The following is a 25844-nucleotide window of genomic DNA, read 5'->3' as shown; positions in this document are numbered from 1 at the left end:
TTCACGGAGGTACGCGCCGCGCGCGGCGGACCGCCCTGCACGGCGGTACTAAAATCGACAGAACTTTGTCAAAACTTCATCAAATCGATCAAACGAGGTCATTTTTGGATTCTGCACAAAATTTCCTATCGATTACGAACAATGGTTTAGCGTTTCAAGTGTTTAAAACACGTTATTTTTCAATTATAAGTCAATTTTACCGGCAACCGACAGCCGACTTGATATTTCTCATTCGCTTAAAAAGTGATTTCTGTTTGTTTTAGGTCCATACATGCAGCGAGCCGATTGTTGGCAATAGTTTACTCTGTGGCGTGGTGTGTTTGGAATGTTGATACGACCTCTGGGGCGACCACAGTGATCCAAAACGTAACTTGGACATTTGGTACAAAATTGGTTTTTGCAACTTTGGAGGTTAAAAGCACAGCTTGTAAAATCACGTTTGTCATGTTATATACGCCTAAGCCACCCAGAATTTTATTCTCTATCGCCCTGTGGTAAGCGTTTTGCGAAAGGAGATCACACTTCAGATATCTCGCAAAAGTTCCGAAACACTACGAAAACGCCGTAACAGTACAAGCAAACGGGGGAGCTTAATGTAAACAAACTATAGCTCGGATTGAAAATCTGACACCACCACGTTGTAGCGCGGACAATTTTACAAGCCATAGTCTAAGCTCATCGCAATCGGACCATCGGTTCGAAAACAGCAGTATATATTCTAAAAGACAGATTTAACGTCGGGTTTGGTCAGGCGGCGGCAGTATGAGAAATTACTGTGGCGGCGCACTGAACAGGGGTTAAGAGATTTGCTCGCTACGTTCAAACCGATGGTCTGATTGCGATGAGCTTAGACTTTAGCTTGTAAAATTGTCCGCGCTACAACGTGGTGGTGTCAGATTTTCAATCCGAGCTATAGTTTGTTTACATTAAGCTCCCCCGTTTGCTTGTACTGTTACGGCGTTTTCGTAGTGTTTCGGAACTTTTGCGAGATATCTGAAGTGTGATCTCCTTTCGCAAAACGCTTACCACAGGGCGATAGAGAATAAAATTCTGGGTGGCTTAGACGTATAGAACATGACAAACGTGATTTTACAAGCTGTGCTTTTAACCTCCAAAGTTGCAAAAACCAATTTTGTACCAAATGTCCAAGTTACGTTTTGGATCACTGTGGTCGCCCCAGAGGTCGTATCAACATTCCAAACACACCACGCCACAGAGTAAACTATGGCCAACAATCGGCTCGCTGCATGTATAGACCTAAAACAAACAGAAATCACTTTTTAAGCGAATGAGAAATATCAAGTCGGCTGTCGGTTGCCGGTAAAATTGACTTATAATTGAAAAATAACGTGTTTTAAACACTTGAAACGCTAAACCATTGTTAGTAATCGATAGGAAATTTTGTGTAGAATCCAAAAATGACCTCGTTTGATCGATTTGATGAAGTTTTGACAAAGTTCTGTCGATTTTAGTACCGCCGTGCAGGGCGGTCCGCCGCGCTCGGCGCGTCGGCATCGGTGGGGCGCACGGGCTCACGCGCTCCCTAGGCCGTTTCCGACCCCTGGTTTCGACCAGACCTACCGATCGGGCGAACAAAAATTTTTAGTCGGTCGGTCCCCTTTTTGGCCCGTCCCGTTTATTTTTTGTAAAAAAATGACGGAGGGACGGGCGTCCGAGGACTTCCCGTGATCCGATCTTGACCAAATTTGGTATGCAGCCTCCTTGGGTGACCCTAAGAACCGCCCGGTGGCAGCAAATCCGATCCGAGCCCCGGGGGCGCTGCTGCAGGTGCATTATGGTCTACATGGGGTCGAGGAGGATTTCGGCAACGGATGCAGCTAGGAGGGCATGTAGGGGTATTTTTGGAATCGGGGCGACGAGAAAAAACCAATGATGCCAGTTTCGAGCGAATCGGAGAAGTTTGGACCCGGGTTCAAATCCCAGTGGGGTATATTTTGAACATTCTTTTTATTCCAGTTTTTGCATTGTTTCTGATGTTTTTAAGGGTGCCGATGACGAAAACGACATTTATTTTAATCCCAGACTCAGGTTTGAATCCCATCAGGGTCAAACATGGGCGAAATTCGTACGTTTCTTAATGTACGGGACGGGCCAAAGTTGCCGATGTATATCGCTACTTTTCCTGTTATTTGAAAACTGAGTAGATTTTGTTGAATTTAGGCCTATTTTTATCGTTTTGAGGATGTTGCCGGTGACGGAGACCCGATTGTGGCATAGTTTCGGAAATGTCTCGTCCAGACCTACCGATGGGGCGAATAAAAATTTTTAGTCGGTCGGTCCCCTTTGATCCAATGGTCTGGGTTGAGAATCTTGCCTCTGGCGTTCAAAAAACGTGAAAAAGTGTCCTAAGTTACCCCCGTTGACGGTACCATGGAATGACCGGAACACAATCCGGTATGGAATGCATTAGCATTCCGGCATTTTTATTTCTATTTATAGTTATGACTAAATAGAAATCTTTGAATTTTGACGGGTGCCACATCGACCACATTGGTACCACTGCCATTAGTAGCCACCCCTGAGCCACACTTCTATCCCTTTTTCTTTCTCAGCACTCCTTCACAATAACCCAATTGACTTCCACTGAGATTCCAAACGCTATGAGTATAGCACGTATGGTGCAATACAGCTGAGATATCGCACCATATGTGCAATGCCTCAGCCGTATTGCACCTTACGTGCAATGCATCCCAAAAATGCCCTATGCTAATGCATGGGAATGGGGAGGCATTGCACTTCATGTGCAATGCTTTCGCATTGCACCAATCGACGCTATACTCATAGCGTTTGGATTCTGAGTGTCGTTACTCCTACGATTTCTTGGGGTTGTATTTTTTGTTCCTCCTGTCTACCAAGGGTCCGTGAACACGTGCTATTATTTTTCAGGTGTCGCATATTCACACTAAGAACTACGGCGGCGTGAAGCTCCACTACGCTAACGACATCGCGCTGCTGGAGCTGGAGAGCGAGGTGGCCGTGACTGCCTGGACGTTACCTGTGTGCGTCGACTGGAATGGGGACCTGCCGGACCTACGCGGTGGCGAGGAGGGCACAGTAAGGAAGGATGAACGTTACAATCCTGCGATGACATGCCTGTAGTAGTTGCAGCGTGATTATCACTATTGCTCTCCAAACTCAAGAGTTCCAGTTTTTTGTAAACACGGCAGAAAAGTGCAAAAAATGAAGTATTGACTCTCTATTTTCACTTTTCAGACTTATTCACAAAAAAACTGGAACCCACTTTCAAAAAAGGGCGACGGTGTGAACTAGATATATGTGTCAAGTATCCTGTACAGAATACCTGGACCTGGAGATCAACTACTTTTCGAGAAAACGTGCGCACCGAAGGTTGGCAGCGTTGTTTTTTGGCCGAAGTTTTCTACACTCATAGGGTACTTGGGTTAAATGTCTGGCTGAATTCGGAATCTATAAGGAACACATTACAAGACAAAATTAAACTCCTTAGGGTAGGAAAGAGTTTTCAATGAAAACTAGGCACTTTAAAAAAAGGGGCTTCAATGGGTATTTCCCACCTTAAATCTGTGGGCATGTCAATATAATTAGGAAAAAAATTGGTTCCGTTATGCCTACTCCCGGGCCGCCTGTTTCAGAAGGAATACAAATTTGTTACCTTGCAGGGAAAATCGAGACACCTTTTGTTCGCTTGAAACATGAGGACAACATACTCCACTGATAATAATTTCAAGTTATAACAATTTTAAGACGAATTTGATTTACTACACGACCGGTATCTATGCTCTTCGTTTAGTATTTTCATGTGACAGGTTAAACCAGGGGGCAACTCATGACTTCTTTTACATTTTTTCAGCTCTCTTCAGTGACACCCATTTTTCTTCCCTCCAGATTTTATATCTTCTTCATTATTGTCCCCAATCATTTTTAAAATGAATGAAAAGAACTAAAAAAGCTCCAAGCCCGCCTAAATGAGCCAATTTTCCAGACTTCTTCACCATTTTCCTCTCTTGTCTCATAGTATTACACTCCGAATTTCCTACTGAGAAATGCCGTGCTGTCATAATACTAAGCTAATTCTCAGTACTCTACGACACAAATCTATCATAATACAAAGAAATTTGTTTGTAATACTAAGAAACTGGTCATAAGTTACTGAGAACCCCTCACCATACGTTACTACCTTCGCTGTGCTGTCATAATACTAAGCTTTTTGTTCGTATTACGAAGAAAAAGCTCAATAGGATCTTGGGAGTGTACTCCACATTGCAGGGAAATTTAGGACGGCATTTCGAGGATTATTGAAAGGTCCACTCTTAAAAGCCTACGAAGAATTTGCTTCATAACTACGAAGAAAATGAAGGCATTGTAGAATTACTTCATATTATGAAGAAATGCTTCGTATTACGAAGTATTTTGCTTCATAATACGAAGGATTTTGCTTCATGGGTCATTCTACAGAAATGTTACAATTTGATGTCCCTGCCCCTTTGTGACGAAACGGTTCGTCCTAGAAAGACGCGGTTTGCGCGGTGAGATGGTGCTTTTTGTGCTTCAAAATGATCCACTATTGGGTTTGAAAGTTTCTGAGGTTTTCAGATGGCTGTGGCCTCCGGAAGGTGCAAAATGTAAACTCCGTGGCTGTCCCGATGCGTAGTTCACTAAGTTTGCGCCTCTCGTATGTCTAAACGAGACGCAGGACAATCATTCCCGACGGCTCTATTTGCTAAGGCACTTTTATACTTTAACTTAATCCCACTGACTTTAGTAAAAAGTTTGAAGCTTTGTGCCTGCACAGAATTAACTTTTGTCCCGAAGTTTTTACTTCCCTAAAATCCACATGTGCACTGTAACGAGTTTGGCACTACAGGAGACAAACGGGAAGTCACAGCCTCAATCTGAAGACTGCAATGGATTCCGGATGAAAAAACACATCTAGCCACCAAGTTTGAAGGATGTGAGTCCAATGGCTAGCATCTAATTGGTACCCAAATTTCAAATAGGGGGTCGCGTATTTTTTTTGTATGTAAACTCCGTACCCGATTTGCCACGGATCCCCTGTGCGTCAAACTTTCGAATTGTGGATAAAAACAATGCTTTGGTGGTCCTTTAGTCAGCTGTGTATGCGCGTTCTACTGTTCCAACTCATACGGCTGCAATCCAGGTATTTGCTTCAAAATGTAAACTCCGTAGGCGTCAATTTATGTAAACTCCGTAGACATTTCCCCTATGATTTCAGTGGAGAAAAATTTTTTTTCTCGAAAAGTGTGACGCTTGATATCGTTTCGCATTCTGCATGCCAAAACAAGAAAAACAAGCCCAATATGAATGAAATCGGACAACTTTTATTTTTTCACGGTTCTAACTGCGAAATTGTAACATTTCTGTAGAATGACCCTCATAATACGAAGCATTTTGCTTCATAATACGAAGCATTTCTTCGTAGATTTTACAATGCCTTCATTTTCTTCGTATTACGAAGCGATTCTTCGTAGAGTTTTTACTGTGTCCCTACTGCATCTTAAAATCCGAAATTTGGTAGAAGTGTAGCCAAAGGGTCAATAAACAATTGATGAACACTTCAGCACCTCCAATTGAAATTGAAAGATGGAAATTCGCTAAAAGAACCCACGAAATTTGTCTTAGTGTACCCCGTTTTACGGTATGCGTAGGTTGAGAATCTGGTGTGTTCCTGAGTTCGGCACATTGACCTTAAAGGCGTACAGTCTAGTTATTCATAGTCATCTGGTCGCAGGTTGTCGGGTTCGGCCAAACTTTGCTGCGAAGTGAAAACCTGTGCTACGCCAGGTTGCCGTACATGGAAAGGGAAGTGTGCCAGCAACTCGTCGGCAAAAGTTTTGAAATCTACAACACTATGCCCGACAAGTTCTGCGTGGGATACGTCAACAGTAAGCACTTCTGCGGAAAAATGTTGCCAGACGCGAGGTTGGTCCAGTCACGCCGTTTTGTTGCAGACACAACCGTGGCCAAAGGTGACAGTGGGGGAGGTATGGCCTTCCCCTACAGGGACCGCGCGTGGTACCTTCGCGGTGTGGTGTCCGTCGGGAGCGTCTCGAAGATTACGCTCTCCTTTTTCACCAACGTGACGACCTTCTTGCCGTGGATGTCCGGCTTCGTCCAAAAGGGCGTGGTAGGTGGGGCAGGATACGGGGCCACTCTCAGACTTGCTATTGACTTTAAGCACAGTATTGACATTTTGTCAGCACCTCTAGTAATTTGAGCAACCATAATACGCACTTTTCGCTTATGTAATTATTTTTTACATAGTTGTTAGCACTTCTTTACGTTTAAGATGAGATTCTCTCGGGGGGAACGCCCAGAAAAGATCTTTTGAATAGGACCCCTCGGTTTGGCCTGCAGCTGAGTGCGCGCCACTGCGGCGTGGACGTGGCCGAGTCCGACGTCGTGGACGGCGCCACAGCGGGCCGCCAGGACTTCCCCTGGGAGGTGGACGTGTACTTGAAGCAAACCTCGGGCCATGCTTTCGAGAGGCTGTGGTCTGGCGTCCTAATCAAGCCAAACTTGGTCATCACCTGTGAGTAAGGCTGCACTGTCATTCAACGAGTGTGACGTCATATTCGTTGGAAAGTGAATTTTGTCACACTGTAAAAATTAATGTTCGGAATAAACGACGGATCCTTCCGCAAAAAAATTGCCGACGGTTCCTTAGTTAATTTACGAAGGTATATTTACAAGAACCTTCGTAAGTTTTTGGAAGGACCTCAGTCGATTTTACAATCACAATGGAAATTTACGAAGCACCTTCGTAAATCTACAAAGATTCTTCGTAAATTTACAGGGAATCTTCGTTTACTAACAAAGAACCTTCGTTGATATACAGAGAAGCTCCGTAATCACAGGTCTGGAATTAACGACGGATTGCAACAGTCCTTGCCAACAGTTCCTTCGTCTATTTACGAAGGTCCGTCGGAGATTTACGAAGGCCCGTCGTAGATTAACGAAGCCCGTCGTAAATTTACGATTTTCCTTCGTAAATTTACTATGAACCTTCGTAAATTAACGGCGAACTTCCGTTGATTTACGAAAGTTCCTGTAGGAAAGAAACATTTTCAGTGCACTTTTGGACATTCCCAAAAACCTTCGTAAAATAATCCGTCGTAAATTCACAACATAATATTTACAGTGCACGTTCGTTTGAATATGATGTCACATTCGTTCGAATGTTGATCCCGGTTGAACCACGTTTCAACAAATGTGAGATCCAAATTAAATGGCCGTGTCACGTTCAAACGAATGTGACATCGTTTTCAAACGAACGTGACAATAGTCACATTCTTACGAATATGACGTCACATTCGTTCAATAACAGTGTGCAAGGCACTGCCCTGGGCCTGATCCAGCTGACCGGTTGCATGTTTCTTTCCCGCAGCGAAAAAGCAGAACCTGGGTAGGAGTGATAACCTTCTATTGCGCTTGATTTTCCTGACTGAATACCCGGCGTCCGCATTCCGAGTTGCTTCGCGCCGAAACGCCCATTCCTCTCTGACTCTGGACGGCACTTCGGGTTATGTGAGTGAGGTTCTGCGCCTGATCGAACCGAAGGACGTGCAAACCTACGCCGGCCGCTACGACTTCATCGTCCTGGAGCTGAAGCAGCCCCTGAACCTGATGCCGGTGTGCGTGGACTGGACGGGCAGCGCCCAACTACAAAAGCAACGTGTGGGAACGGTAAGTTCGGAACGGGGCATCTTAACAGGGAGGGGGATTCAGAGACAAATATTCGCAGAGAGCAAGACTTCACAGAGAGCGGGTGGTTAAATTGGGTGTAAAACGTCTTTTACAATGGCAGCTACACTGATGAAACAAACGTGGTCAACTCCGCGCCAGTTGACGCGGTCAAACTGGTGTCGTCTACACGGAAAAAAACCGTTGGTCCTCACGATCGGATTTACCCAGTTGTCGTTACAGTGGTTGTAGGCATCGAACGGCTTGATTCAGGCAACCAACTAGCGTATCTGTCCTCTTACAAGTCACTTGGTTGGCCCGAGCCGATCGTCACAACCGACCGCTCTGCTCAAGGAAGTTCGGTTCTGAGAGTCGAGGTTTCACGGGCTGCCGCTTGGTGACGGTGTGTCCGTTCGCCTATTAGTATTTCCGATTTATGTTACTCAAGTAAATAATTTTCGCAAATAATGCTGTCTGTTGCCTAGGTAAATATCTTCTCTAGCTGTCAGCTAAAAGTTCTGAACAAAATATTACACTGAAGGGGGCACACCAGTGAAAATCGTCAAATTTTTGCCTTTTCTTTTATTTTATCTTATTTTTCTGCTATTCATCCCGAGTCGAATGCCGCAAACCCCACCCCGAAATTCCGATTACTTTGGCTTGTGCACATTTTTAAGGTTGCTAAAAAGGTAATTATTTTTGCATATTTTTGACCCATTTTTAACGTTCAGGTTTTTCACTTGAACTTCAATCACAAAACTCTTGAACCACCCAAACGCAGTTGAAAAGAGGAACATTTTGGCGCAAACTGAACTCAAATACGTCAAAAGACGCATTTCTAATCCGAAAAAACACGTCAAATCTATGTTTCCACTTTAAGGGCTTTTACTCAAAACACCTTTTTTGTACCTTTGTGCCACTCTCACGGGCGCAAAAATTAAGATAATTTAATGCGGTTTGCGGCAAAATGTTCGTTACACTTGCGTCTATGGTCTGAACCTCGGAAATGGCCATCCCATACATAGGACGTGAGCTACAGCCATGAAAGCGCGAAAAAATTGGTTAAAAAATTTATTTCTATTTTTGCCTTCTGAAAAAACAAATTCAATATCATTCTATTGGCATGCCCGTGGTTCAGACCATAGCCACATGTGTCCTGTTGAGAAATTTTCAAATCCCGTGCGCGAAGCTCAATCCAGAGAGGCGGAATCGTGGCAGGAGTGAAGCAAGGTCGCAGAAAAATGAAATGCACTGGCGCTTCATCTTGCCATCGCCACCTCGCTCTCCCATACTGATTTTCCTTTTCTTTGACATAATTTTGAGCCAAGAATAAAATATCAATCGAATACATCGGTTACTTTTCTCAGAATGATTGTTTTTCAAAACCTCTGCATTTTCACTGGTGTGCCCCCTGAAGTCGAGAAGAACGCATTTTCATGTTGCCTCTCGCTGGCGTCTACGTTCGGCCATTAGGTTAGGTGCCGGCATGATCCCCCCTACAGACGGTGGTGTTCCGCATGTGGAGCGGATCCAGAGGATCTAGCCTTCGAGTCGGGAAGAGTGGTGCGACTTCGTGGTCTCTTCACCACCTACATTTTTAATTTTCATCCCATTGAAGGTGCTAGACGCACTACGAATTCGAGGACCACAATGTTACAAGTTCTGACCAATCCTGCTGAGCGCAACGTCGGGGGAAAATTCCCCCAAAACGAGATCCGTCGGCTAAAGAGTCAAATGAGTTGGTCCTCTCGACCAACTCTCTGGTCGTCTCGAAGCGTTCCAAAATCATACCTGTCCCTGCAACTCATGGACGACGGTTCTAGGATGCCCTATTCTTGGTTGTCACAATCAACACAGTCGTTCTGATGGCCAGCTTGCCTCAGCTCGGCGACATGGTTCTCACAATCGGAAATCCGGTAGTCCCACCAGCTATCGAAGAAGATGGTCGTGGCGATCGACTTTCGGTCGCCACGACCAAGGAGTTTTTTCCGTGTAAGGTAGGGTGGGGAACCATGACCACTTTTTTTTTGTGCCTCCCTCTACTCCACCGTGTGGTTCGAAAAGTTAAGTTTCCAGCATGAGGGGATTCTTTGGACCTCCAAGGACCTCTTCCACCCATTGGAACTTGTCTGCAATGCACGGCAGGCTCACAGAACACTTTGGAAAATAAAACGCAAAGTGGTCATGGCGCCCCACCTATGGGGTACCATGACCACCCCGTGGGGCACCATGACCATAGAAATTTTTTGGCCCAAAAAAGTGTACTTTCTACCAGCATTCTCATTGAAATTGTTGATATCGCTGTCCTTACCATCAGGCCAGTCAACTTAACTAAAAAAACACTGTAAAAACCTTCGAAGTATCAAACGTTCTAAGATGCCTTTGGACGGTTTAAAACAGTTAACGCTCTAAGGCTTTCAAATTTCACATCCAAAGCTATGACATGTGTTAACATTTTATTATTGTCTTGCTAAGACGAATCCAAATTCGTATGCAGACTTCAATTAGGTAAATTTTAAGAAAATTATCGCGGTTACTACACTGCAAACATGTGAATTAAATGCTGTTTCTCATACTGCCAGAGAGGCCACGGATCGCCTTCGCGGCCAACTTTTGCGGTTTGGAGCTCATTCAGTGCAAGAGAAACTACCATTTCAAGTCTCAGTTTCAGAACCATTCTTAATCATCCTGGTGATTCACGATTTGTGATAAAACTATCTATTCTGCAGCAGTTATTCAACCTTTATACATTTTCAGAAGCAAAAAGCAAATTTTCGACGAAAATAAATCACTATCAGGCCAAAATATGAGAAAAAACACTCAAATATGTACCGTGAAACGGGGTAATTTCGGACACTCGGTGTAATTTCGGACAACTCTGCCCGGAAGCATTGCGATGATGCTCCCATCTAACGGCCAACTTGGAGGCTTGTCCCGTTGCGCGCATCGCAAAGGCCACACTTAAAACCATCTGAACAATCACCCGGAGGCCAAATGAGGGGCAAACTCCAGGAGAAATAGTGGTTTTTGTATTTAACCATTTTTACCTAAATTCGCTTTATGCGTAAAAACTTTGACCGGCAGGCCGAAACTGTTCATGGCCGGTTCATGAGGGGATTGTTTGTCGATTCAATCATATTAAGAGTATTCTGTGTCAAATTTTCAATCACCTGGGTCAAATAGTATGGTTTATATGGGCTCAAAACTAAAAAAATGTTACTTTACGGGGTAATTTCGGACATACAAACGTCACGACAGGGAGAGTGGGTATGTCCTGAACACTTCCAATTTTGCAGGGTTTGAGTGGTGGAAGCTGAAAAGCTCTTCTGAAAGTTGAAGATAATCCAATAACAACGATAATCCCCAATTGTTACAGTGGTTGCTTTGTAAACTTCGAATTTCATGAAAATGGGGCAAAGCTACATCTTTGATACTTAGTTTTATGAGCATGTCCTACCTTAGTGTCAACGACTGTTTTGTGATTAATTTTCTTTCATGTTACATGAGAGTAGGACTTGGCGAATGGCTGCATAGCTCGCCGGTTTACTATGCAAAGCTTTCCACTGAGCCCCTGTATCTTCCTAACCGTACACTGATTTTCCGAATGTAATAAAGAACTCATTTAAAAAGCAATAACATTTTTATTGCATTAGTAGCGCCATGAAAAAGTTATTGCATTAAAAGTGCAATAATTATTGTATTGCATTAGCGCATTCATCGCATTATTTGTGTAGTTATCATTTTATCACGCCGAAACTGTGATAATCTGGGCCCAGACCGGCCAAAACCTAAGGGACTTATTGCAATTTTAGTGCGATAATTTTTTATGGCTGCCACAGATGCGATAATTTGAGGGAATCACACTAGCCTTTTTATCGCAGCAAATTGTATGAAAGTTATCACATTAGAAATACCAGTGTACATACGACACGACTACTTGCCTTTCATATTCATGTATGTGATCATATGTAATCTTGTAGAGGGAGATTTAAGATTCACTTTCGCGTAATAAAGTATGGCCCGAGTTGCCTATGAAAGCTAATCGGTCAAAAACTAACAAATAGAAGCGTTCTAAATGGCTCTACTAGTTCCACCCACTATTCCTGAAATCAAACTACATATGAGTGCAAAACATGACTTAAAATTATGTATGAATGACCACCTCTACCTTACTTGTACATCCAGGGGGCGGCAACGGCCTAGGAGGCGCGTGAAGCCATGCGCGAGTAAGGTGCAGAGGTTACTTATTTTGCTTCGATTGTAAGATCTAGGCCGTTGATTGCAAAACGCTTTGCACAGATCGAAAGAGCACAAAATTTGGGGTGCATTAGGCTAATTGCCCTTCTCGAAACTCCTCCCTTACCTAGTATTAAGGTGCAGTAAAAACACCGAAAAACACAAAAATCGTAAAATTTAGGAAAAAACTCGAATGCGCCATGTTGATGTAAATGATTTCGCCCTTGAGTTCGGTTGAATTGGAAGTATCGGGCAGTCTTTTAGGCCTAATGCACCCCAAATTTTGTGCTCTTTTGATCTGTGCAAAGCGTTTTGCAATCAACGGCCTAGATCTTACAATCGAAGGAAAATAAGTAAACCATGCACCTTACTCGCGCATGGCTTCACGCGCCTCCTAGGCCGTTGCCGCCCCCTGGTACATCTAAACCCTTTTGAATTTATCACATAATCATATTAGCACTTTAGAAAGAGACAGTGATCGATTTTGGGACCAAAATCAGCACGAAAAGACGTTTTTTCCAGGGGTGTCCGAAACTACCCCAAAACACGGGGTAATTTCGGACACTGCTTCGGACCCTCCACTGTTAACACGGTGAGGTGCAGATATTTGAAATAAGGGCCAAAACGAAGCTAAAGGTGGGTAGATAATAAATTTAAACCCTCAAGTCCATGACAGCACCACAACTTTCACAATTTCAAAAAAACCTATCAAAAGTGTCCGAAGTTACCCCGTTTCACGGTATGGTCATGGTGCCCCACTAAAAAGTGGTCATGGCTCCCCACAATGCAGTTTACGACTCTAAGGCTCCCCGAGCAAGCAAACAGTTACTTAGAATTAAATGTGATGTTGGATATTTTGCCGGAGAGCCGACATTTTGAGAAAAACCTAAGACATCGAACTTATCTCCTCAAAGGTGAGAGTGAGAAAAAATATCTCAGATTTGAAAAACGCCCAATTAAGCCAAAACGCTGTAACAAAAATTTTGGCGAGGTGCTATGGTCGTACCCCTGAAGCTAGAAGGTAGGGCTCTGGCTGAAAATAGTTAGAATTCTATTCTCTCGAAAGTCCGATCGACCGGTTTCCGTCGGCAAAGTAGTTCCCGAGAGCGAGGGGGGTGGTTATGGTACCCCAGTGGTCATGGTGCCCCACCCTCCCTTACCGCAGCAAATGCTTTGGTCAGGTCACCTTCCCGAGTAAAAATAGAAGGCTGCAGAAAGGCTGACGCACGGCTGACGCATGGCTGTATGGACCGTTTTTTGGCTGTATGCATGGCTGCCGTGGCTGCGTTGCAGCCATGTCGCAGCCATAGCGACGTCCTGGACTTGCAGCCATGCACGCTGCAGTGGCTGGTCTGGCTGTTTCACGGAGCGCTTTGGCTGTGAAACGCTTCAGAAGCTGCGCACAGAAGCCTTTTGGCTGCCCTAAGCAGCCTACAAACGCTGCCACGCACAGCCAACTTAGCTGCAGTGGCTGCAGGCTGTGCGTCGCAGCGTGTTGGCTGCTAGCGCCAGCCCTGCCGCGGCTAGACGTTACAGCCATGTAGGCTGCAATGGCTGTAGGCTGCGCGTCGCAGCGTGTTGGCTGCTGGCGCCAGCCCTGCCGCGTAGACGTTACAGCCATGTAGGCTGCAATGGCTGTGGGCTGCGCGTCGCAGCGTGTTGGCTTCTGGCGCCAGCCGGGCCCCGGCTGCACTTTACAGCCACGTAGGCTGCCATGGCTGTAGGCTGCGCGTCGCAGCGTGTTGGCTGCTGGTGCCAGCCGGGCCTTGGCTGGACTTTACAGCTATGTAGGCTGCCATGGCTGTAGGCTGAGCGTCGCAGGTGTTGGCTGCTGGCGGCAGCCAGGCCGCGGCTGGACTTTGCAGCCAGGCGGGCTGCAATGGCTGTAGGCTGCACGCTGCGCGTCGCAGCGTGCTGGCTGCCAGCGACAGCCTGGCCGCGGCTGCACTTTCCAGCCACGTAGGCTGCAATGGCTGTAGGCTGCGCGTCGCAGCGTGTTGGCTGCCGGATGCAGCCGGGCTACGGCAGGACTATACAGCCATATGGGCTGCAATGGCTGCAGGCTACGGATGCAGCATGGTGGATGCTGGCGGTATTCAGGCGCACTCCTTGATTAAAGGGTTATAAAAAATAGAAAAAAATAGAATGGGTGCGTGGTATGCTGATATTTGAGTTGAATACGTTAACACACATAAGCCATGCAAGTTTCGTAAAAATCGGGACACTTTTTGTTATCTTTGATATCTCGGGAACGGTAAGTCCTAGATGAAATTACTTACCAGATTTGGATCTGGAACGGTGTTGGGACCCTAGAAAATCTACTAAGGGCTCCATAGAACTTCAAAGGGCGTAACAGGCACCCTCAAAGGTCGTCATGGGGACCTTCATGTACTAAGGAGTGAAGCCTAGTAGCGATATGGGTGCTGCCGATGGCATCCACGAAGCTGCAGGATGCGGCCGAGATGTGGCTGTGATCCGCAGCTTCATAGCTGCCGGGTGCAGCGTGGCCCGGGCGAAAGAAGGCTGCCTGGAGCATCCTGAAGGCTGCGGGGTGCAGCCTACAGCAGCGCCTCACAGCCTCCAGGCTTCCGGAGGCAGCGTGGCCCGGGAAAGGAAAGCTGCCTGGGGCATCCTGAAGGCTGCGGGGTGCAGCTTAGAGCAGTGCCTCGCAGCCTCGTGGCTGCTGGGGGCAGCGTGGCTCGCGAAGGAAGGCTGTCTGGCGCATCCTGCAGGCTGCGGGGTGCAGCCTAGAGCAGCGGGGGCAGCGCTGACTGGGCTCTAAAGGGACACTTCAGTGGCTGGCAGGTGCAGCCTGAGACGCTGCACCGGCTGCGGATGGCTGTATTTTGGCTGACGTATGTCCGAATACAGCCAATGTCTGCAGCCATCCGAGTTCCATCCACGCGTTGTCAGCCACCTGGAGGGAGCCAGCCTGCAGCCAATCTGCAGCCTATAATTTTCTCTCGGGTTACTTCGCATGAGGAACGCGGTCGAGCTTGCCGAGCTTTGTCAAAGCATAGGAAAAACACTGGAAAAAAGAGGTAGTGATATACACTTTAATTCTGAGTTTTATATAGTTTCCAATGTTTTCGAAGGTGCTGAGCCGAAAATGGAATCCATTATGAACTCCGACCAAGGTCTAAGTCCCGGTTAGGGATATTTGAACCAGAAATTCAATGCCGTTTTATGTTTTTCCTTATTAAGGTAGTAGGAGCGATGCTTGCTAGTCAAGCGAGAGTCGAATTTTTAAAAATGTAGTAGTGGCCTCCAAAAAAATTGCTTTGCTTTGTAAAACAGTTCTAACTTCCGAAAAAGACGTTAGTTGTGCACTTGACTTCGGTCTCGTCTGCTAAATCACATATTTTGTAGTTTTGCGCAGAAAATCGGACGGGAAGGCGCGGTTTTCTTTGTTTTAGCTAATAGTGTGCCTAAAAACACAGGTTTTGTCGAACAAATCTATAACTTATCTTTACTAAAAGTATTGAAAACAAGTATTTATACTCCGCAACCGTGGGCAACATAACCTCAATCACATAAGACCACATGCTAATTTCAATTACTCCAAACTCGTGATTTTCGCCGGTGACGTATTATTTTCTCTGCGGATCTGGACTCAGGGGATTTAAATGCATAGGCTGTATGATTTTCATGGTAAAATCTTAACTTTTGAGCAACGCTCCTACTACCTTAAGAGCACTGATAATCAAAATGAGGTACTTTCAACCCAATTATCTGAGGTGAAACTCAACCTGCGGTGTCCCAAAAGTACCGCAGCTGCAGTGTAGGTTTGACCTCACATTTCTGCGTTGTCTTCAACGTAAATTTACGAATATTGCCATTTTAGCGATAGAATCCGTGTTGAATTAACCGCAGTTAAATTGGGGTGAGGTTACTCAACACACATTGTGTCGGAGTCGGGACCATCATGTTATGACGAATTGCGGTGCACAATACAGTTTTCATGAAGGTCAGGAATTCACCACAGGTCATTTGCGGTGTACAATACATTTTTCATAGGGGTGTGGAGTTCGCCACAGATTATTTGAGGTGTACAACCCATTTTGGATTACAGTGAGTGCTTAGCCCAAAGACATCATGCAGTTTCACAGTGAACCCACTGACTCCGTAGGTCAATGGAAGGAGTTAGAAATAAATTCTTCGAGATTGAGCTTAAGAGTTGGACTACTAGCAAAGGCGCATCCTGTCGGCGCATTTTACCAAACTCGTTATTCCAGACCTTTTTCGAGACGCCGTCGAAGAACAGTCGCATGTGGAAACGATTATCACTCCTGAAGGGCAACGGTACCCAGTGCAACTTTGCTAGCTTCTACTTTTGCACTTTCCATCAAGGTAGGTAACAATGGCGCTATTCTTAAAACATCGAGGTACAACCAAACTCTTGCATGAAATGATTATTCCAATTTGTGGACGGAAAACGAACAAAGTGGAAAGCGTTTACTACTTCTAAGCGCAGACTTCTCTCGTCCGGCCATTCAAAGGAATCCTAAGGTTATTTTTAAGTGCACAAAGTGACTATAGTACAGTCTTCATCGGCAAAGAGTCGACGTGTCGGGACCGGATTTCGACTCTTTGCCGACACGAAAACCGAACAGCACATGGTGGTAGACAATAGCTCCGGTAGTGCCCCGAGCTCGGGAGGGCCATAAAACTATTGTGGCTCGAGCTCAGCCCCTCTGCGTAAGCGGGGACCGTCGCATGAAGTCGACTCTTTGCCGGTCGACTCTTTGCCGATGAAGACTGTATTTCATAGTAAACACTTGCGTGAGTGCTCTCAAGTTCATTTCGATTGCATGCACTCATTTACTACTTCCCCACTTCATTTAAGTTTTTGAGTTATGGATGTGTACACTGAAAAAAGCCAGTTGCATTTTGATGTCATATACCAGACTGCCTAGTTAGTCTCTGTCTAGAAAGCATAACCAGATTCAGTTAAATCAGGCAGGTCAGCTCTTGCTGTACTATCCCTAGCCACCATGAGATCGATGAACTTGACCTCCCCAATAATTCGGTCATTGATGGGGACATAATTTTCATTTCCTTTGCCCGCGATGTCTTGCTCGCCTCTTTCCCCGCGCTTCATGAGTCATGTCCGGGGGTCACGCAGGGGCAGGGCATCCAGTGACTCTTTGACACCGGGTCCAGGAAAATGTCTTGAAGCCGCTTCTGCAAATAAAAACTAGTTTCCATCGAGTTTCCTTGTGTGAGGTCGTACATTTCTTGGGATGAAATGCACAGTCCTGCGGACATCACTGTGAGGTCCTACGGAGAATACTGTGCGGTCATACGGAAAATGCTGTAAGACCCTACGGAGAATACTGAGAACCCCATGGGAACAACCACGTATCATCCACGTGGAATCCACGTGAGATAGGTGGATTAGGTGGATAGCATTTTTCTACCTTAAATCCACGTGACTTTCACGTTGATTTAACATCGATTTGGGCGTCTATAGTGGTCCATTGTAAATCAACGTTGACTCTACGTGGATAGTCCAACGGATTTGAGGGACGTTGTGTCTACGTCGATAATGCGGTGACCTTGTGACGAGTATCCAGAGCGGTCCTATCGATATCAATGGAATGAGGATTGAGCGCCTTAACTTTTCTACACGATCTCAATGTCGATCACACGTATTCAAATTCATTGTAGCATGGTCGTCTGTCTGAGCCGGATTCATCGCAGAGGATTCGGACTTCCACGTGGATTCAACGAAGATTGTGCGAGGACTTTGGAACTCGATTAGTTTTGAAAGCTACCGACAGAGGGCCTGCTGATATTCCTGTCTTTCCTTACCCTCTCGACCTGCAAGTAGGATGCCAATTCACCATATCCCAGAGCCATAATACAATGCCCGTCGGACAACCTAAGTGGACTTGACGTGGTCCTCATAGGACATGTCTCGATCGTATGAATTTTTGGACGTCCTCACGGTGATCAACCGCGAGAGGACTTTCTAACATAAATGCCGGGTCGGTTAAGTCATAGATTTCACATCGATTATCGACTCAATCGAATTATGCTTCACCAAGCTCAGAATGACCGGTACGCACCTCGATGTAACATCGATGGTAGGTGGATAGGGCGAGTTGCTGAATCCACGTTGCATCCACGTAGTTTGACTTGGACGTTTCTACTCGATTGTCGAATCGACCATCCACGTCGATTCCACGTGAAAATTAACGTTGCGTCCACGTCTCATCCACGTGGATGTTCCCATGGGGAAGGAGGCTACGGAAAATTACCACAAGCTGTTTAAAGAATTTTCCGTAGCTTTTTGCCACAGTGTAGGCCGTGAGTTGTTTTGAGTGAGCACCTTTAACTTTAACTTAATCTCCTTTTCTGTGGCTCTCAGGAATGGAACCAGCCCATCGATCGCGCAGCATCTTGGTCAATGTTTACGACTCGTGGTACTTGAGGGGCGTTTGGGGCATAAGCTCAGATACAAGCACTCCTCGGGACGGAAACGGTTCTCTGGCATTGTTCACGGAGATGTCTGACCCGGATGTGTTGCGGTTTCTGGTTGAAATCAAGGACAGGTTAGGCAAGCCCACGGTGAGTCTGAGTCTAGTGACTTAATTACCGAAGTCCTACTTTAAGGGATGCCTACCTACAGGCACTCTGTTTGAAACAGTCTGCATGGAGGCACACACTTTGTAACTGTGTGCCTAGGACCCATGCAGTCTCAGTCAGGCACGCTGTTCTAAAGTGTGTGCCTCACAAGCACACTGTTTAGATCAGTGTGCCTACAGGCACACAGTTTAAAATAGTGTGCATACAGGCACACATTTCAAAACAGTGTGCTATGCACACTCTTGCGTTTCCAGAGCAAGCACACTCTTTTTTACAGCATACCCGCTAGGCACACGCTTAAATAGAGTGTGCGTGGCTTGTACACGCTAAACTAGGGGTACGCGCCGTTTTGTTTGGGCGCGTAGTAGGCGAGCGATGCGTCTGTATTCTTGTAGAAGATGGTGAAGAATATATGCAAAGTAAGGCCAATACAGGGTCAATGTGAAACTCAATTTTAAAAGTTTGGTCACAAATTGGTAAATTTTGGGGAAAGTAAAGGTCTGGGATGAAATTGGAAGTCATTTTCGTGATCAGCACACCAAAAAGCAGGAAACTATGTAAAACTCGATGTAAAAATTTTTGGGCCAAATTTGGGAAAATTTGGAAAAGTAAAGGTCTGAGATGAAATTGGAAGTCATTTTCGTGATCAGCATACCAAAAACTGCAGGAAACTATGTAAAACTCGATGTAAAAATTTTGGTCCGAAATTGGTAAATCTTTGGAAAAGTAAAGGTCTGACATGAAATTGGAAGTCATTTTTGTGATCAGCACACCAAAAACTGCAGGAAACTATGTAAAACTCGATGTAAAAATTTTGGTCCAAAATTGGTAAATATTTGGAAAAGTAAAGGTCTCGGATGAAATTGGAAGTCATTTTTGTGATCGGCACACCAAATACTGCAGGAAGCAATGAAACACCGAGGAAATTTTGGTCCTTAATCATGTAATTCTAGTTGAAAGTATGGGTCTTCAGTTGTTGGCGAGCGATAGCGAGCCCATGCCGTGTTTGGGGGTACCAAAAAGTGACTGGTCGTGCGTCTGTCTGTCTGTCTGTCTGTAACTCACTCACGTTTCTCAGCAACTACCGCACAAATATTTTTCAAAATTTCGCACCGGAAGGCTCCTAAATCCCCCCAGGGGGAGTTTATCTTATATTCACGATTACTATTGTTTGAAATATTCAAAACATCTTTTTGAATTAGGTTCTTAGCGTGGTTAGGTTGGCAGTGGTTGGCAGCTCGTAGCAATTTTTCATACTTGCGGCCGCGACTCTCAAATACGGGACCTCGCAAAACATTGGCAAATAAAACAAACTAAAGAGCAGAAGGGCTTAGAAGTGAGTACGGTCATAGTTTTTCGATATATTTAGAATGATTGAAACCCCTCCGGAGTGTCAACTCAGTGAAATACGGAAAATGAAAGTGACAATTATTACGCGTTTCGTCCGTCCGTCCGCCCCCTCCCCTCCCCCGCTACACCGCTACAGGGGAAATGTTTTAGTCAGTGGAGTGTGTGTGTGTGTTTGATAATTGCAAGAATGATTTGGTCTTTGTAAGCTTTGAGAGTGTATTTCCATTTTTATTCTCAGACATTATACTTTTTAGTTGTTTGCTTTGCTCAATAACAGTTTGAAAATATATTAATACATTCTATAAGTACAAACCTGATACTAATCTTGCCAAAATAAATAGTCTTTGCTGACTCTTGGCACTGATTCTGGGAAAAGGCTTCATTGCAATGCTGTGAGTTTACTATAGTACTAACCTTAAAGAAAACCATATGATGAGTGAGTGTAGCGCATTCAAGGTTTGACATTGACATCAGATTCAATGAGACGATTCACTGACTTGGTCATATGATTTCATGAGACGATTCTTTTAACTTAATCATACATTGTCTGCGACAACTGGTAATTTGTTTTTGGTTTGGTTTGAGGTTTTTTTTTTTTAAATTTACTCAGAATGTTAGGTAAATACTTTTGCTAAACTGTTTCAAAGATTAAATAACACATCATGACTATCATTATGAATAAGCTAAACTTGCGTTTAGCAATAAGTGGCCTCGACATTGGATTCTATGAAACGATTCATTGGATCTGACAGAAGGTCTTCTCCGTAAAGTAGTTGAAATCAGCCTGCCTGTAAATATGTCTCTTTTTAATTAATGCAGATAAATCAATATAGTTTAATCCACTAGTTTAAACTAAAAGGGAGAAAGGCTTTTTAGGTATTACTAATATTATTGCGTATTCATAAGTTCAGTAACAAGGAGATATCGAATGGTAATTGAAGTATTTGTGAATCGTATTAAGCAATTCAATGCTGGCTGTTAAATGTTACTCGACTGAGTAACAGGGTCAGGGTTCATGGCATGACACCATGAACAGGAAACACTATTAAAAAAACCTAACAACTGAAGACCCATACTTTCAACTAGAATTACATGATTTAGGACCAAAATTTCCTCAGTGTTTCATTGCTTCCTGCAGTATTTGGTGTGCTGATCACAAAAATGACTTCCAATTTCATCCCAGCCCTTTTACTTTTCAAATATTTCCCAAATTTTCGGACCAAAATTTTTACATCGAGTTTTACATAGTTTCCTGCATTTTTTGGGTGTGCTGATCACGAAAATGACTTCCAATTTCATCTCAGACCTTTACTTTTCCAAATATTTCCCAAATTTTCCGCCCAAAAATTTTTACATCGAGTTTTACATAGTTTCCTGCAGTTTTTGGTGTGCTGATCACGAAAATGACTTCCAATTTCATCTCAGACCTTTACTTTTCCAAATATTTACTAATTTCCGACCAAAATTTTTACATCGAGTTTTACATAGTTTCCTGCAGTTTTTGGTGTGCTGATCACGAAAATGACTTCCAATTTCATCCCAGACCTTTACTTTCCCCAAAATTTACCAATTTGTGACCAAACTTTTAAAATTGAGTTTCACATTGACCCTGTATTGGCCTTACTTTGCATATATTCTTCACCATCTTCTACAAGAATACAGACGCATCGCTCGCCTACTACGCGCCCAAACAAAACGGCGCGCACCCCTAGTTAGATTTTTCAAGAGCGTTTCCTGTTCATGGTGTCATGCCATGAACCCTGACCCTGTTACTCAGTCGAGTAACATTTAGCAGCCAGCATTGAATTGCTTAATACGATTCACAAATACTTCAATTACCATTCGATATCTCCTTGTTACTGAACTTATGAATACGCAATGTTATTAGTAATACCTAAAAAGCCTTTCTCCCTTTTAGTTTAAACTAGTTTAAACTTCATAAGGGGTATTTGCTGATAGGAAGTCCGTGCAAGTGGTAATTGAGCTAAACATCTTTGATTTTAAAATTTCCACATTTTGACGAACCAACCCAGGTCCATGTATATTATTGGGCTATCTATTTATTTCATACACAGTTATAAAAAAGCCCGAACTACTACCTTGAAGAAAACCTAACGAGTATCATCTGCTTTCATTAACGTTTGTTGAATGAGATTTTTTATTCTACAGATACCTTACGCGGAACACACGGGTGATTCCGTGCGTAGGGGGTCATTTTGGATGTACCAAATGTTCTTTTTTTAAAGTTCAACTTTAGGGGCTAAATTTGGTGTAGGTGGCATACATAGTGCCCCACAGTACTCTGAGCGTGGCAGCGCTACAAGTTGACTTTTAATTTCACCCCCTACGTAATACGGCGGAATTTACAGAAAAAATGACGGAATTTCCAGATTACGGAATTTACAAAGCGAAGTGTTTAGTCTTCTGACCCGCTGGGATACAAGATAAGCAAAAACTGTTGACGTTGTCATTTTGAGCATCCAAAATAGCGTTTTTCAGCGCAGGTTGTGGGAACTTTCTCCCTCAGATGGAGGAGCTACGGCCCGAAACTGAATTTACATCTATTTGTACACCCTTACCGTTTTGAACAATTCTGACGGCCTGGAAGCGTCGTTTGATCGCCCCAGGTCCCGCGGTCATGGGTTTCTGGAAGCGTTTTTTATGTTCTTTCGATCCCAAGTGGTCGCGAGGTTCTAAAACGAAAAGGAACCCCAGTAGACCGTCAGTTGTAAAAGCAGCATAGGTCACATGGTCACACGGTGGACATTTTCCCAAAGGCTGTTTCGGGTTCAACCAGTGATGATACACAGATCATCTTCCGTAATTTTGCGAAGAATAAGTCAGGGAAGAGAGTGAAATAGCCTGTTTTCTTTTGATGTGGCTGAGTCATATAGTACAGCATGGCAATGTTGTCTTATAGGTGTTGGTGACCATGACGGAACTTACAAAACGACACTTTAGCAGCTTACGAAACCTAGAAAAACAAAAGTTAGATCGACTCATCCACATGAGGACATGGTCTTTGTTTAGTAAAACAAATTTTAATTGCCTAAGCTAACAAATCAACCTCAGTTCAGGCGCAAGGCCCCGGTGACCTGAAATGACCCCCTACGCACGGAATCACCCACACGCATCTTGCATACATTTAGGCGTTTGCTCGGCGGGTCGCCTATGCTGTTGGCCAAGTTAGGTCTCCCAGGGCAGTCCATAGCACTCCCAAATGATTCACCACTAAAATTGACGCTTGTGACGCTTTTTTATTGCTAAAATTCGAACTTCCAGAGTGCAAACAATACAGGGGTCAAAATGACCCCTGCCGCGGTTCTAGGTATATTGTTGTTTTACGCCCACAAAAATGGTACGACAGCGCCGAAATTTCACTCAAATGTTCTTTTCTGGTATTTATAAAAAGTCAAAAAGCCCCAAATCCGAGAAGAAAAAATACGATTTCAAGAAATCCTAGGAGTCACGAAGTCAATTTGATTATTGTGTAAGAGTGTGGAGAAAGAAAAGAAGTGGTGTTGTGAAATTGTGGCTCAGGGGACTACCAATGGCAGTAATACCAATGTGGTCGATGTGCCACCCGTCGAAATTTAAACTTGACAAAATAGAAATCAAAATGCTGGTAAATTAAAAAAATTCCAATGCTAATGTATTCCACAGTATTCTGACAATGGAACATCTTTAAAGTCCATCATTATTAAAATGTTCTTGGCAGAAAGAAGGCAGTAAATTAATTTTCCCGGGGTTTGGGAACTAGTTTCTCGGCGTCTGCGCCCTTGCGAAAATCGCGAAGCTGAAAGCACCAGCAGTCGCGCATTAAAACTGCCCATCCATTGTTGCTGACGTTGAATTGTTTGGCTTGTTTCAAAAGGCTATGGTTCTCTAGTCATGTTTTTTTCAATTTTGTAATAGTTCTCCCTTACAACGTATCAACACCACGACGGTTGGTTTGACAAACTTCATAAACTCGGGAGGGATGGTTTCGAAACGCGGGTGAGTCTTGTTCGAGGAACATGAGCACTGCAAGTCGCGAGGTGGAGCAAAGTGGTCCGTCCTAGTGCTAACTGAATCACAACAACAACAAAATTTTTTTATTGACAGAAAAAAAAAAGGGAAAATTTGAGAAACTGTATGCCAGAAAAATAGAACTTTTGTTTTGCTAATTTTCTGTTAATATTTTTTTAGAAAGTCATCACAAAAAAATTTAAAATTTGTTTTATATGAATTTTCATAAGCAGGAAACAAAGAAAAAACAAGAAAGAGAGCATAATTAATACAGGTTTCAAATGCTACTGTTGGTTAAACTGTTAACAGGTTGCAAACCTACTGCGCATGTCCAAAAACACTCCAACCAAGAAGTATTATTGGATAGTTCTACCCGAAAAACTGCGTTCGAACCGACACCAATTCTATTGTTGCATCTTGTCTACCTGCAGTCCAAGAAATTTTTCATTTCGAACGTGCTGATTTCAGCTTTTGGAGTAAGCTGTACAGACCCAAAAAGAAGCTCGGCTATTGGTCCGCCCCGGCTCGGCTCCCCCCACTCCCTTTTTTTTTCCCTTTTACGAGTCGAGTTTTGCCATGGAAACGGCGATTTTGACAGCAAATTTCTCAAAATTTGGGCCCCCAACTTTTTTAAACCCGATTTCAGCATGAGAATCAGCGTTCAAAGTTCTACAAGTCTGCAAAGTCTCATAAAAATCGTATAGAAACTTTCCGAAATGCATAAAGGGCCACACAAATTGAATCTCGGGCCGGCTGAATCCTGGGTATACTATAAGGCTACTTCGTGCCTAAAAATAAGTCAGAAAAATTTAAGACGAAAATTTAAAGGGGTCAAATTGACCCCCTCCGCGGTTCTAGTGTTTTAATAACGAGGAGATGTCGACTGGTATTTGAAGCATTTGTGAATCGTACTAAGCAATTCAATGCTGACTGTTGGATGTTACTCGACTGAGTAACAGTGCCAGGGTTCATGTTACGACACCATGAACAGGAAACACACTCAGAAATTGTGTTCATGTTAACAACTGCAGACCCATACTTTCAACTAGAATTATATGATTTTGGACCAAAATTTCCTCAGTGAGTCAGTCATTGTTTCCTGCAGTATTTGGTGTGCTGATCACAAAAATGACTTTTATTTTCACCCCAGACCAATTTTACCAATTTTGGACCTAAATTTTCAAGTCAAGTTATACATAGTTTCCTGCAGTTTTCGGTGTGCTGATCACGAAAATGACTTCCAATTTCATCCCAGACCCTTATTTTTCCCAAAAATTTAAACCCAAATTTTCGGCCCAAAAATTTTAAAGGGTTGAGTTTTACATAGTTTTCTGCAGTTTTTGGTGTGTGATCACGAAAATGATTTCCCAAATTTCATCCCGACTTTTATTTTTCCCAAAATTAACCAATTTCGGCCCAAAAAATTTGAAGTTGAGTTTTACATATTTCCTGCATTTTGTTGGTGGCTGATCATGAAAATGACTTCCAATTTCATCCCAGAATTTACTTTTCCCAAAATTTAAACCCAAATTTTGTGAAAAAAACCTCTAAAGTTGAGTTTCCCATCATTTCCTGCAGTTTTCAGTAAGATAATCACGAAAATGACATCAATTCCGGCCCTTTCGTTACGGAAGACACTGAATTGGCCTTATTCTGCACATATTCTTCGCCATCTCCTAAAAGAATGTGTTCAGACGCATCGCTCGCCTACTACGCGCCCAAACTAAACGGCGCGTACCCCTAGTAGGTACACTCTTATTTAGCGTGTACATGCTAACCCACACTCCCAGGGGGGCCCACCGCCCGGGGAAAAACCCGGGGAAAAAACCGGGAAAAACCCGGGAAAAAAAAAATCCCCTTTAAAAAACCCGGGGAAAAAAACCCCGGGAATTTCGTTTTAAAACCCGGGGAAAAAAAGGCAAAAAAAGCCCTGCGGCTGTTTTTTCTGAATTTCTTCT

General features: G+C 43.9%; 1 protein-coding gene across 6 annotated transcripts in view; it reads left to right on the top strand.

Annotated features, from left to right (window-relative positions):
- LOC117649170 overlaps nucleotides 1-25844 on the top strand; it is an 88804-nt gene that overhangs the window by 30765 nt on the left and 32195 nt on the right. For 5 of the 6 annotated variants that reach the window (XR_004587964.1, XM_034391659.1, XM_034391657.1 and 2 more), the window contains exons 5-11: nucleotides 2908-3075; nucleotides 5750-5903; nucleotides 5970-6145; nucleotides 6376-6550; nucleotides 7406-7704; nucleotides 16173-16287; nucleotides 18311-18510. Coding sequence is in view for 5 of the 6 variants with exons in the window: in XM_034391659.1 (XP_034247550.1) it covers nucleotides 2908-3075; nucleotides 5750-5903; nucleotides 5970-6145; nucleotides 6376-6550; nucleotides 7406-7704; nucleotides 16173-16287; nucleotides 18311-18510 (1287 nt within the window). In the remaining variant the exon portion in view is untranslated. The remainder of the gene's footprint in view (nucleotides 1-2907; nucleotides 3076-5749; nucleotides 5904-5969; nucleotides 6146-6375; nucleotides 6551-7405; nucleotides 7705-16172; nucleotides 16288-18310; nucleotides 18511-25844) is intronic. The other variant, XM_034391660.1, reaches the window with a different exon arrangement.

This window comes from Thrips palmi, unplaced genomic scaffold, assembly GCF_012932325.1.
Source record: "Thrips palmi isolate BJ-2018 unplaced genomic scaffold, TpBJ-2018v1 HiC_scaffold_4, whole genome shotgun sequence".
Lineage (NCBI taxonomy): Eukaryota > Metazoa > Arthropoda > Insecta > Thysanoptera > Thripidae > Thrips > Thrips palmi.
Note: the sequence above shows the minus strand (reverse complement) of the source record. Positions and strands in the feature narration are given on the sequence as shown.